At 40.2% G+C, this 14,934-nt stretch overlaps 1 protein-coding gene across 3 annotated transcripts in view; it reads left to right on the forward strand.

Annotated features, from left to right (window-relative positions):
• Positions 1-14,934, forward strand: part of galnt3 (UDP-N-acetyl-alpha-D-galactosamine:polypeptide N-acetylgalactosaminyltransferase 3 (GalNAc-T3)) — a 70,977-nt gene that overhangs the window by 35,778 nt on the left and 20,265 nt on the right. For all 3 annotated transcript variants that reach the window (XR_013577978.1, XR_013577979.1, XM_078552308.1), the window contains exons 8-9: positions 13,798-13,929; positions 14,368-14,469. Coding sequence is in view for 1 of the 3 variants with exons in the window: in XM_078552308.1 (XP_078408434.1) it covers positions 13,798-13,929; positions 14,368-14,469 (234 nt within the window). In the remaining 2 variants the exon portion in view is untranslated. The remainder of the gene's footprint in view (positions 1-13,797; positions 13,930-14,367; positions 14,470-14,934) is intronic.

Genomic DNA, 14,934 nt, shown 5'->3' on the forward strand with positions numbered 1-14,934 from the left:
CCCCCACCTTAAAATTCTTATGATGATTTTAAAGGTGAACTTTTATAACTGGCTTGAAAACAAAGTTATATCATTGATAGGCATTGAAAATTTAAAGTTCCCATACTTTCAATAAAATGTCTTCAGTAAGATTGGCTTCCATCAGATAATTTTCTAATTATTAGAATCCCTCCAAAAAAATAATGTTGGACTTCTGAAATTGGATTTTTTTTAGTTTGAAATATAGTGCATTATATGAAATGGTTACAATGTGCATTCATTGTTGGATAGAAAGGTGTTCAATTGTAACTATTATTCCCATACTCCAAAGTTTAAACAAAAATCTATTGAACTCAATCTTTTGAATACAGGAGAACCATTGGATACGGTTCATTACCCTTTTGATTGCTACAAAAGTTTTTTTTTTTGCTGGCACAAGTACAAAGGCTTGCATTTTGGTTTAATTCTGCTGTGGGTGAGCAGCAGTTTCTTCTGGGTCTTGGGAAAAAGACCTATCAATCCAAGTTGTGATGGGTCAAGTGACACACTTTATTCCATTCTCAGCTAGTCAATTCTGAGGTAAAAATTGTAGCAGTATGAAAAAGGGTTTTGAAAATATAAGTTTGTATGGTTTTAATTAGAGTAAAACATTGTATAAAAGTGAATTGTGCAGTTGTCTTTACAGTGTCGTGTGAAATTGTCTTTGTTCTTTGGCATAGGACATGATGTGTTTTTGTCTTTGCTTTCAGTCTCGATTGTAAGGCTTGCTGTCTGACCTAGTATACAAATATGGAAAGGTCAGGAGCATGGAGAAGAAGGTGATATACATTGGGGAGCTAGGACACCACTGTTTCACCTCATTCTTTACTTTGAAACTATCAGAAGTGGAGCCACCAAAATATACAGTGCTGTGCATATTGTCATGGAAGGAGCGGATGAGACTGAAGAGATTTGGTGGACTGTCAATTTTCCCCAAAATCTTGTTGAGTCCTGCTCTGCTGATGGTGTCAAATGCCTTGTTGAGATCTCCAAAAGTAACGTAAAAAGGTATACCCTGTCCCCTGCACTTCTCTTGTAGCATCCATATAGAGAAGATCCACAGTAAATCTGCTGGCACAGAAACTGCACTGTGCCTCCCAGTACCCTTGATCTGCAAGTAGATGGAGTCTTTTAAGTATGACCCTAGCAAAGGTCTTACCCATGACCCGAAGGAGTAAGATTCCCCTGTGATTGTTACAGCCTCCTTTGTCGCCTGTATATTATGCTGATTTTTTACATGACATTTCTCCTGTAGAACAGAGCCGACCTTCCAACAGAGAAGGCGAAGTTCATGAAGGTATGACAATAGATAGGACTTTGTGCTTGAGCAGTTCGGCTGGGATTCCATCCTTTCTGGTGCCCTTCTGTTTGCTAAGCATTCTATGGCCGCCTTAAGCTCAAGTGATGAAGACAAAAATAAATCTCATCCTGATCAGAGAACTCCTCTACATGCTGCTGATGCTGCACTAGTCGCCCACACAGAAACTAAGCTAGAAATATTAATGAACTGTCTCTCCCATATAACTTGCTCTCTCTGACTATAGGTATCAAGAAAACTGTGGTCATGGGCCAAGGTGTTGCGTTGCAGCCCCTGATCAACACCTTGTTGGAAGTGGTTAGCAAATGTTGCCACCTCGGATCTATGGTGACACACAATCTGTCCCTTGATGCAGAACCAGATGCGCACATAGGGAAAGCAGTCACCACCTTTGGCCAACTCTCAAAACACAAATGGAACAGCATCAAGGTGAACTTTGGGACCAAGCTAATGATTTATAAGGCCTGTGTTCTCAGCACCTTGCATGGCTCTGAAACATGAGCGACTTACAGCTGTCAAGAAAAGAAGCTCAATAATTTCCAACTTCTCTATGGCGCATTATGGATATCTTGGCAGAACAAAATGATGAATGCGGCAATCCTCTCAAAGGCAGAGCTCCCAAGTTTGTTAGCACTCATCAAGCAGAGGCAACTTTGTTGACTCGTGCATTTCCACAGAATGGAAGATGGGTGCATACCTGAGGACGACTTGTATGATGAAGTAGCCAGAGCCAAATGCCCAATAAGTCACCCAAAGCTCCATCTCAAAGATGTTTGTAAACTTAACATGATGTCCCTCGACATCAATTATCATGCCTGGAAGTCACTAGCTGATGAGAGAGGAAAATGGTGACACCTCGTGTGGGCTGGCATGCACCATAACCAGTGGCAATAGCAGCTTGGCAACAGATGCAAACATGAAAACAAGAACCCACAATGAAACTCGGTAACTTCATTTCCAGCACCAGTGGTAGAACTTGCCTCTCAAGGCTTGGCTTCTTTAGTCCTCAAGTGCACCATATGTGAAGACACCCCACCTACTGTTTGCTGTGTGTCCATTTTTCATAGATGGAATGATGCAGGCAACAATCTTTGGCACAGTTGTAGTCTGAAAATGGTTTGTGGCTAGCTGTAATGCAATAAATTGAAGTACTGTTGATTTAATGAAAATGTTCACATGACCATGTGCCCTTTGAAATCATTAAACTTCATAAGCTTCTTATTGGATTGTAATAAACTTGGTGTACCAGACAGGTTTCATGTTAGAACTTTATTTACAGAGCTGCTGATGAAGTTACATGCTTGTGCCAAGACCAAGGCTAGAAAGCTCCATCCCTAAGACTACCCAGCTGATTTGTCTGTACAGTCACATGATCCCCATAACAATATGAAAGGTTTTACTTACAATCACCACATTCCTCTCTTTTGAATTTTGATTTACCTCTCTTATTTACAAAAATATCTTAACCCATAACATATACAAATATATACAGTTCATGCAATTATCGATTAAGTCTTTGTGGTAGTTTTCTGATTTGGGTAGAGCATTGCGACTCTACAACTTTAAATGCTTCCATTGGATCGACATGACAAGGAAGGGCAGCATCAGGGACATCCTTAGACAGAATTATTTATGTCAACAGAGACATGAGGCATGCCTATTCTTTGTCACTCTGGCACCTGGGGGAACAAAGGCTCGACTTTAATTTCAGGTGGAGTAACTATTTGTTGGAGTGTGTCTCTACCTCTAAGATGATCCACACATTTCCAAACAATCCTGTTTTCCACTTTCACTTGGTAAGACAATGATCCTGTTTCAGAGACAATTATACCAGGAACCTATCTCAGTCCAGTTCCAAAAATTCGCACAAAAACTCTCTATCCCACAGTAAATTTTTGACCTGTGCTGCAAACATTATGATCCACTTCCTGACTACTCTGGTTCTTCTCCACCTTCCCCTCTAAGTTAGGGGATACTACATTCAATCTTGTACGAAGGCGGCATTTCATTAGCAATTCAGGCGGTGGTGAACCTGTAGTTGCAGGAGGAGTCGGGCGATAGTTGAACAGAGATTTTCAAATTTGTGTTTCTGACCTTCCTTCACATAATTTCTTCATGCCTGTTTTAAAAGTTTGTACTGTTCCTTCTGCTAACATATTGGATGAGAGATGATATGGTGCTGTTCTGATATGTTTACTCCCACTTAGGTTCATGAATGTCTGGAATTCTGTACTAGTGAAAGCAGTACCATTATCCAAAACAATGATTCCTGGTAGGCCATGTACACTAAAATATTGGCACAGCTTTTCAACAATTGCATGTGATGTAGGTGATCTCACTTCATGTACATCATCCACTTTGCACGTTGATGATCACTAAAAATGTGGTACCTAAAAATGGACCGACATAGTCTATATGTAGTCTACCCCAGGGTTAACCAGGACACTCCGACAGATACAGTGGAGCTGAAATGGGCAACTGCTGCTATTGCTGACACCAGAGACAGTGTTTAACCATTTTTTTTCTATATCAGTCTATACCTGGCCACCAGGTATACTTTGTGCGAGCATCTTCATTTTTGAAATGCCTGGATGCACACTATGAAGCTCTGTCAATGGTGGTTCTCTTCCTTGCGAAGGGACGTCAACTCTTGCTCCCCACAGCAAGATACCACCTTGACAACTTAATTCAGATGTACAGGCATAAAATGGTTTTAATTCTTCAGAGACTTGTGCATTTGACCATTCTTGCAATACCTGTTCTCGGACTCTTGATAAAATTGGATCCCAGTTTGCCCAATTCTTTATCTGCTTTGCACAGACCAGTGAGGGGCCCAGGAAATTGAACACAAGTACAACTTCTTGAGGTACTGGAGCATGTGTAATGCTACCTGGGAATAGAAGATGACTAAGGGTGTCTGAATTTGCTATATGCACACCCGGACAGTGCACAGAAGTGTACTTCTAAAATGTACTTACAAGATCAAAGCCTATCTTTGAACTCCAGCAGAGGCTATCGGTGGAATTGCCTTGTCTTCACTAAATAATCCCAATAGTGGCTTGTGATCCGACACTATGGTGAAGAGTCATAGAGGTCTACAGCACAGAAAAAAGCCCTTTGGCCCATCAAGTCTGTGCCGGTCAAACAAGTACCTAACTATTCTAATTCCATTTTCCAGCACTAGGCCCATAGCCTTGTATGCCATGGCATCACAAGTGCACGTCCAAATACTTCTTAAATGTTATGAGGGCTTCTGCCTCTAACACACTTTCAGGCAGTGAGTTCCAGATTCCAACCACCCTCTGGGTGAAAAAATTCTTCCTCACATCCCCTCTAAACCTCCTGCCCCTTATTTTAATCTATGCCCCCTGGTTATTGATCCCTCCACCAAGGGGAAAAGTTCCTTCCTGCCTACCCTATACATGCCCCTCCATAATTTTATACACCTCAATCATGTCCCCTCTCAATCTCCTCTGCTCCAGAGAAAATAACCCCAGTCTATCCAATCTCTCCTCATAGCTAAAACTCTCCAGCCCAGGCAACATCCTGGTAAATCTCCTCTGCACTCTCTCTACTGCAATTACATCCTTCCTATAATGCGGATTCCAGAATGTTCCAGCATAACCTCCTTGCTCTTATATTCTATGCCTCGGCTAATAAAAGCAAGTATCCCATTTGCCACCTTATCTACCTGTCCCGCTACCTTAAGGGACCGGTGGACATGCACACCAAGGTCCCTCTGATCCTCGGAACTTCCCAGCGTCCTACCATTCATCACGTATTCCCGTGCCTTGTTTGTCCTGCCCAAGTGCATCACCTCACACATAGACCATAAGACATAGGAGCAGAAATTAGGTCATTCGGCCCATTGAGTCTGCTCTGCCATTCAATCATGGCTGATAAGTTTCTCAACTCCATTCTCCCGCCTTCTCCCCGTAACCTTTGATCCCCTTACCAATCAAGAACCTATCTATCTCGGTCTTAAATACACTCAATGACCTGGCCTCCACAGCCTTCTGTGGCAATGAATGCCATAGATTCACCACTCTCTGGCTAAAGAAGTTTCTCCTCATCTCTGTTCTAAAAGGTCTTCCCTTTACTCTGAGGCTGTGCCCTCGGGTCCTAGTCTCTCCTACTAATGGAAACATCTTCCCCACGTCCACTCTATCCAGGTCTTTCAGTATTCTGTAAGTTTCAATCAGATCCCCCCTCATCCTTCTAAACTCCATCGAGTATAGACCCAGAGTCCTCAAACGTTCCTCATATGTTAAGACTTTCATTCCTGGGATCATTTTCGTGAACCTCCTCTGGACCCTCTCCAGGGCCAGCACATCCTAAGATACGGGGCCCAAAATTGCTCACAATATTCTAAATGTGGTCTGATCAGAGCCTTATAAAGCCTCAGCAGCACATCCCTGCTTTTATATTCTAGTCCTCTTATCCGGATTAAATTTCATTTTCCACTGATCAGCCCATCTGACAAGCCCGTCTATATCCTCTTGTAATCTAAGGCTATCCTCCTCACTAGTTACCACCCCACCAATTTTCGTGTCATCCGCGAACTTACTGATCAACCCTCCTACATTCAAGTCTAAATTGTTTATATATACCACAAACAGCAAGGGACCCAACACCGATCCCTGTGGAACCCTACTGGACACAGGCATCCAATCACAAAAACACCCCTTGACCATCACCCTCTGCTTCCTGCCACACAGCCAATTCTAGATCCAATCTGCCAAATTGCCTTGGCTCTTATCTTCGTAATCAGTCTCCCATGCAGTACCTTATCAAAAGCTTTGCTGAAGTCCAAGTAGACTACGTCAAATGCATTGCCCTCATCTACACACCTGGTCACCTCTTTGAAAAATCCAATCAAATTGGTCAGACATGGCCTTCCCTTAACAAAACCATGCTGACTGCCCTTGATTAATCCCTGCCTCTCCAAGTGTAGATTAATTCTGTCCCTCAGAATTACTTTCAACAGTTTCCCCACCACTGAGGTTAGACTGACTGGCCTGTAGTTCCCTGGTTTATCCCTGAGGTATTGAAAATTATTGCCAGCGCCCCTGCTATCTCCTCCCTTGCCTCACTCGTGGAGATTTATCTACTTTTAAGCCTGCCAGACCACTTAAAACCTCTTCCCTTTCTATGCTAACTTCTTTAATTATATCACAGTCCTTCTGCCTGATTTCCATACCTTTGTTGTCCCTCTCACTTGTGAACACTGACACAAAATATTCATTTAGAACCCTACTTACATCTTCCGGCTCCACACACAAATTACCACTATGGTCCTTAATGGGCCCTACTCTTTCCCTAGTTATCCATGTCGGCCATGCAAATATTGATGGAACTTCTTTATTCCAAATATTACAGATAAGCCTTCCTTTTCAATTTGTGAATAACCCTTCTCAGCCTTAGAGGGGGTTCTGGATACGTATCCTACTGGCCTTTTAGAAACATCCTCCATCTTGTGAGGCAAGTCTGCTCCCACTCAGTAGTAGGGAGAAGCATCACAAGTTAGTATTATTCCTTTTGACAGGTCATAGTATACTAGCAGGCATGACGAGGGAAAAGCTCCTTGAATTTTGTGAAGGCTTCTTCTGGTTGTACTTTCCAAGACTATCTGTGGTTCTTCAATAATAAGTGTAAAGGGGCCAACACTGTGGATAAATTAGGCAAGAAGTGACTGTAGTAATTTATCATGCCCAAAAAAAAAGACTTGAGCTCAGTGACACTGGTAGGAGACAGCGCTACCTTGATTACTCTCACTTTCTCCTCTAATGGATGCAGTCCTTGGGCATCTGCTCGATGACCCAAATAAGTGACTTCTGTCAATTGAAAAGTACACTTTCTCTTTTTTTCAAATGTACACCAGCCTCCAAAAATCTCTTTGGAACCTCTTCTAGGTTAGCTAAATGTTCTGCTTCCATTGATCCTAATATCAGGACATTATCCAGGTACAACATAACTCGGGGAAGTCCTTGTAGGGTTTCCATGGTTCTTTGGAAAATCGCACAGGCAGATGACACACCAGAGGGTAGGCATGTATATTGGTACATGTTGTGCGTGTTGCTGGATACATACCCTCTAGATGTGCTGCTCAGCTTCATCTGTTGGTATGCATGGTTCATGTCTAGTTTAGTGTAGAATCTTCCTCCTGCAAATTTAGCATACAAATCTTCAATTCTCGGGATTGGATCTTTGTCTAATTTAGAAGCCTTGTTCACAGTTAATTTGTAGTTTCTGCAAATGTGAATCTTTTGATCTGGTTTCATCACAGGGACTATGGGTGCTGCCCATTCTGAAACTTGGGCTGGCTGGATTATTCCTAACTTCTCCAAGCAGCACAATTCTGCATCCACCCCCTCCTTTAGGGCGTAAGGCACAGATCTGACCTTAAAGAACCGAAGTGTTGCGTCCGAATCTACGTAAACTTTAGCTAGTAGGCCTTTTATCTTTCCCAACTCATCTCAGAAAACTCTGTCACCCGCGGCCCTTACTCTAGAGTTAAAATTGAATCTTTGCACGATCACCGATGGCTTAGGCTAAAAATGTGCCTTCACGAGGTCTACTAGCTCATTAAAGGATCTGGAATTTGGCACGTTCGGGGTCATCAGACTATGGATTAGGTTATATGTCTTCCTCCCGCAGACACTTAAAAGAATTGCTCTCTATTTCTCCTCTACCGTTATTTTGTTCGCCACAAAGTAGAAACCCAGGCGCTCTATTTACTGACTCCAGTCTTCGATGGACGAGTCATACGGGCCAATTCTGCCGAAGAGTGGCATGACTGGCGAGTATATTTTTCTTTCTTCCCTTAAAATCGAAATACTCATTCGCGAGATGAGGTGCAGCGTCAGAGATTTTTATCCTCGTCACCAATTGTAATACCAGACAGTCGTCTTGTTAGAAACAGTAAACTTCATTTGCAGAGCTCCTGATGAAGCTACATGCTTGTACCAAGACCGGGGCTAGAAAGCTGCGTCCCTAAGATTACCCACACTTGTGCCTGTACAGACGAATCAGCCCTATGATCCCCATAACAGTATGAAAGGTTTTACTTACAATCAGTACATGGATGTTTGACATAAACTGCTTCATTATTTTATATCAGGGTCCGGCTGCTGAAAACATAGGTTGTTTCCATGGGATTTCTGGGTTTGTTTTGCATGAATTGATCCTGCTAATATCAATCTTAAAAACAGACTTTGCAACTGGTCTGTTTTTAAAACAATGTAGCAATGACATTATGAAATGAAAAAATTTTTAGGTGTTTATCCGATTGTTTTCTGAGATGTTTGTTCATATTCTGAGAAAGCTGTTCTTTCATAAGGTTGCTTCTATATCCAAAGGATCTAATGTATAATTGTCAGACTTATTAGCTACCCTTTAAAAGCAATAATGAATTGGAACTTAAAAATATGAACGATGGTTAGAGCTCCCTAAATTGCGTAAAATTGCTAGAGCCTGTACTTGACAAAGTGTGTTGAGAAAACTTGAAAGAGCAATAGATATTTGTCAACCCAGTTATTTTGTAGCTCAAATTATTGATCATTTTGTATGAGGGAAAACTTGAAAGAGCAACAGATATTTGTCAACCCAGTTATTTTGTAGCTCAAATTATTGATCATTTTGTATGAGCACCTTAGCTAATGTTTTGCATCTGTGTAGCATTTTACTAAGTAAATCTAGACAGTATTTTAGCTTGTATAAAGTGGCTTAGTATTTTCCACAATCTTGAGATGGTGGGTATCCTACCTGTTCTCCAGTATGTAACTTAATCTGATTGAGGTTAACTGTTACACCAGGGTAACACTAATTCAATATGGCTGAAAATAAAAATGCTGCTTTCTCTTGTTACGATTTGGTTAGGAACCAGTAACTTTTGTTGAAAAATAGACAAAATTTTAAATCTCAGGGATTTACTAAGAGAATAAAACCACAAGATTCCACAGTTTTAAACGTACAGAAGATTTTTTGCTGTGTAAGAGTCAACAAAGTAAACAGTCAATGCTATCTATCTTATACTCTAACATATATAATTAACATGAGGTAAATGTGAATTAACAGGCAAACTGGTCAAATACAAACCATAAACTGCACACCAAATGGCAGACACAACCAAGACAGATCCCACAAATGTCTCCAGACATCAATGACCAGAGTGAATCACAAAAAATCATTCAACCTGTGTCTTCCTCACGAGGGATTTCAGTTCCGCTCCTTTGAGGATCTTGCTTCTCTTTTCCCTCAACAGCAACTCCAACCCAACCTGGAAGCCTTTTTGTTTGTTCTGCCTACAATGAGTTCACAGAATCACAGAATTGTTACGGTGTAGAAGGAGGCCATTTGGCCCATCGTTGTCTGCACTGGCTCTCCAAATGAGCGTTATGACTTAGTGTTATTCTCCCGCCCTTTACCCATAACCTTGCACATTGTTTCTATTTAAATAATAATCTAATGTCCTCTTGAATGCCTCAATTGAACCTGCCTCCACCACACTTCCAAGCAGTGCATTCCAAACTGGAGCCACTCGCTGTGAGAAAAAGTTTTTTCTCACATCACATTTCCTTTTTTTGTAAATCACTTCAAATCTGTGCCCCCTCGTTCTTTGTGAGTGGGAACAGTTTCTCCCTATCTACTCTGTCCAGCTCCCTCATGATTTTGAACACCTCTATCAAATCTCCTCTTGATACTGAACACCTCTATCAAATCTCCTCTTAACCTTCTCTCCAAGGAGAATAGACCCAATCTCTCCAATCTATCTTCATAACTGAAGTTTCTCATCCCAGGAACCATTCATCTAAACCTCTTCTGCACTCTCTCCAATGCGTTCACATCTTTCCTATAGTGTGGCACCCAGAACTGTACACAATATTCCAGGCTGAGGCCTAACTAGTGTCTTATATAAGCTCAGCATAACCTCCATGCTCTTGCACCCTATGTCCCTATTAATAAAGTCCAGGATATTGTATACTTTATTAACTGCCCCTTCCACCTGTCCTGCCACCTTCAATGATCTGTGCACATACACACCCACATCCCTCTGCTCCTGCACCCCTTATTTTATATTGTCTCTCCATGTTCTTCCTACCAAAATGCATCACCTCATACTTCTCCACATTGAACTTCATCTGCCATCTATCTGCCCACTCCACCAACTTGTCTAGATCCTTTTGAAATTCACTGCCCTTCCCACAGTTTAAATTGCTTCCAAGTTTTGTATCATCTGCAGACATTGAAATTGTGCCCTGCATACCAAGATTTACATCATTAATATATATCAGGAAAAGCAAGGGCCCCAATATCAGCCCCTGGGGAACTCCACTCCAAATCTTCCTCCAGCCTGAAAAATATCCATTGACCGTTGTCCTCTGTTTCCTATTACTCAGCTGATTTTGTATCCATGTTGCTACTGTCGGGCAACAAGAGTCTAGCTCAAATTGCCCCAACAACTGTTCACCTCCCAGTAGCTCAATCTCTCTTCCTGCAGCATCATTCCACTGGGAGCTACGAGGCTGTACCCCAGCATCTAATTACAGGCAGGATCATTGCTTTCTAGCTGCACTTAGCAGACTACCACTGCTCACAGAATTTTTTTTGCCCCAATTCCCAGCCTCATGGAGCAGACCATTTCGCTTCACTGAGCTGCAACTGCTCCCTATGGGCTTTCTGAGCACCAATTACCAGCTGAGCTGCTGCTTGAACTGAACTTGAATCTGGTTAAATCATACAACAGAGGTCAGCTTCTCTTCTGAAACAGGATCAGATGTACCCAATGTTGGTACATTCTGAACCTTAAATGTCACAATCTCCAGTCAACCAAGGGTCACTCTGTTAAGTGCTAACTTAAAATGGCTCTACATTTTCACACTTATCATAGGAAATTTGGTCTACCTACTGAATTTGGTCACTATTTTCTTTCCTTATTCCCCATTGCTGTTAAGGGTGAATTTGGAAGGAGGGGGAGCTATAATTGGAAAACCTAAATGTGCCCATCCTTCCTAAGCTATGCACTGCTTTGAAAATAGTATCTGATTGGACCAACCATCCATGGAATTTCTCTGCCTTAATCTGCCAGTAAATGACCCTGTACTATAAGAAGGGTTATTTCAAGTACAGTCGCTAAAGTATGTAGATTTTTATTTGATTGTTCTGATCAGCATTTGAATCTTAAATGAAAATTCTGTGTCCTTGCCTACTTGTGATTACAAAATAGAATTATTAGTGCAGTACAACTTGCACTACATAAATGTTGGTTACACTGACACAGGTATTGCTTCCTTTTGCTGCTTTTTCTGGAAAATTGAGAAAGCAGAGCTTTTACCTGCAGCGAATGAAGGTTTAAGTTTTACTCATAGCTTAGATATCATTTTTAAAATTGCTTTCAGCTAGTTTTGTGTCTGTACATGAGACAGAACCAGCATTGAGGTGAATACTAACTGTCCTTGTGCTACTTCAGGATGGGGGTTAGGAGATAAATTGACCAACTGACTCAGGTTAAGATTTATACACATATACGAGTTAGGGTGAAGAAGCTTTGGCTGTGAGGCCAATTAAATTTTACATGAGGAAAGCATTATTAGACATGGAAGATCTGGATGAATGGTGGACATCTGCTCATTAAGTAATTGTATACCCAAGATAAAAGCAAAATACTGTGGATGCTGGAAATCTGAAACAAAAACAAAAATAGCTGGAAAAACTCAGCAGGTCTGACATCAACATGCTGAATGCTATCTTTGAACTAGATTGTTTGACAGCTTTGTATTTGGATTCCTATGGACTGGGATTAATTCTATAGATATTCCTCATCTTTAGGTCAATTCACTTGCAAAATTGAACTACATTGGATACTTAGGAATTCCCACTAACACAGTGGTAGACTGTGATTTTGATATAAAATGTACATCATATACACATTTTTAAAAATTCATTTATGGGATGTGGGCATCACTGGCTATGCCAGCATTTATTGCCCATCCCTAATTCCCGCTCAGAAGGTGGTGGTGAGCTGTCTTCTTGAACTGCTGCAGTCCTTGTGGTATAGGTACACGCACAGTGCTGTTAGGGAGTTCCAGGATTTTGACCCAGCAACAGTGAAGGAACAGCAATATATTCCAAGTCAAGATGTTAAGTGGCTTGGAGGGGAACTTCCAGTTGGTGGTGCTCCCATCTGTCTGCTGTCCTTGTCCTACTCGATGCTAGCGGTTATGATTTTGCAAGATGCTGTCTAAGAAGGCTTGGTGAGTTCCTGCAGTGTTTGGCATCTTTCTTGTAACAACATAAATGAGGCATTTTTCTTTCTAACATGTACTTAAACTGGGTCATTTAGCTAGTCAGAGGAAGAGACAATTTTGAAAACTGTTCCTTTATGGCAGACATTTAAATGTCTTTAGTTAGCCCCAACACACTGGTTGCAAATTGTAACCCTGTCCACTCATCATGATGCCGCAACCCTCCTGGAAATTCAGTGAATCAAGGAAAGATAGCATTTCGTTGTCCACCAGGTCCTCAACACCAGTTGAAGCTGCACAGTCCCTTTCTGGATCCGTGAGCTTTACCGTCAACATTGCACATTCAATGCTGATGAAGCTCAGAAAACTGAATAGAGTTTGCAAGAAGTCACAAACAAATACCTTGTCAACAACTCAATGCAAAATATCCCTGGCTTTGATCATCTGCTAAACTCACACACTAGCAGATGCAGATACTTGATGTGCAAATTAAAAATTTTAAAACTCTTGCATGTGACAGTGGTCACCCAGTACAGACAATGGTGCATATAATGATTCACAAATACAGAAGGCAAGGCATCACTGTGATGCCCTCTGTTACTGCTGAGACAATTATCTCCTTATTCACCTGAATATAAATTATAGTTGCTGCTACAGATTTACATTAACCATAAGAGAGATTTGCATTGAGTAGACTTTAAGTTGTACATGACATTCCAACCCATAAAAGTATTGTATTAAAATCATTTTTGAATATTCTTGCCAATAAAAATATCTGCATTCCCTTGATGATTTACATAGATTAATAGTTAATTAGTGTATAGACAAACTGTATCCGTTACAAGGTAAAACTAAAGGAGCAATATAAACTTGTGTTTTGTTCATTTATTCTGCAAATGTTCAACCAGAGTTATGCACTGAGGAAGAACTGTAGTTTTTAAAAGCATGGCCTTGAATGTAAAGTGTCTTCAGGAGACACAATTAAATGTTATTAAGTGTACTGGGGTGAATTTAAATGTTTTGAGGGAAAGCTGTTGAGGAATTAGATGGGAAATTAAAATGTCCCATTTCAGAAGAAAATACTTTATACAAAGCATATGTTGTCACTCGTCTTTGATCCACAGGCAATTCGTATTTTAAATCCTTTCCCTGATTGTGACATTATATTGATTCAGTTAGTCAGCATTCCCTTAATAACTTAGTGCTTCTCTTTAACAGAAAACATATGGAGACATTACTGAAAGGCTAGAGTTGAAACAACGTCTACATTGTAAAAATTTCACTTGGTATTTGAAGAATGTTTATCCTGAGGTGTTTATGCCCGATATGTCTCCTGTACATTATGGTGCAGTAAGTACTTTTTTATATTACACATTTGTCATGAATTAATTCACTATTTTAAAAGAATTATTGTCCTGTTTTATGAATATAGGAATTCAGTTTTTGTATTTAACATTTTAGAATTTGTTTTGATTGCAACCTTGCTTTATTTAGTAGTCTATCAGCATTTCCAAATTTCTAATTTTATGCTTGAGCTATTAGTTGTAAATCTGAGATTTTTACATATTTATCAATTATGTACTTTGATTATTTTATAGCTACAATGCTTTTCAATTAAATATCTTTAACTGAATAAAACAAAATCACGCTAAGATAGTTAGCATTGGCCCTTCTGAAATGTAAGCTCTTTCTCTTCAACAAAAAAGTAAAACATATTTAAAAAAACATTTTAGTTTATCAGGAAATAGGACTGCTGCTTTGATTTTTTTTTTAATTCTTCAATTTCAGATTAAAAATCTAGGTTTGGAAACTTGCCTTGATGCTGGAGAAAATAATCAGGGTGCCAAACACTTAATAATGTATTCTTGCCATGGTCTTGGAGGAAACCAGGTAATAATATCAAAAATTCAATTTAATAATTCAAAGTTAGATCACTTTTGGGAAAACCATTGCTTCTTATTAGATATTTTCAGTAATTCTTCTCCCTATAAGTAAATGACCCCTGGGGCAAAATATTTTCACCTGTCAAGTACATTATTTGGGTGTATTGGCTACAAAACTCTAAATAATTTCATTCTCCGTATGCTTCTCTAGTTGCTTTGTACACTAGTTAAATCCCTGATAATGATTACAGTTTTCTTATTTTTGTCACTTTTTAATCTGTTCATTTGACTTTTTGTATTTATACGCCAGCAGAATTAGCTACTGTATTTTTCATGACATTCGTAACATTTCAGGAAAACACTAAAATCTCCTTGGACGCTCACTGCCAGAAATGTGGTGAGAGCCCTGTTTATATTTGTGAATGGAGTTTCTACCACACTTCCGGTGCAATTACGATAGAAAAGTGGGATC

This window comes from Cetorhinus maximus, chromosome 11 (genome assembly GCF_964194155.1).
Source record: "Cetorhinus maximus chromosome 11, sCetMax3.hap1.1, whole genome shotgun sequence".
NCBI lineage: Eukaryota > Metazoa > Chordata > Chondrichthyes > Lamniformes > Cetorhinidae > Cetorhinus > Cetorhinus maximus.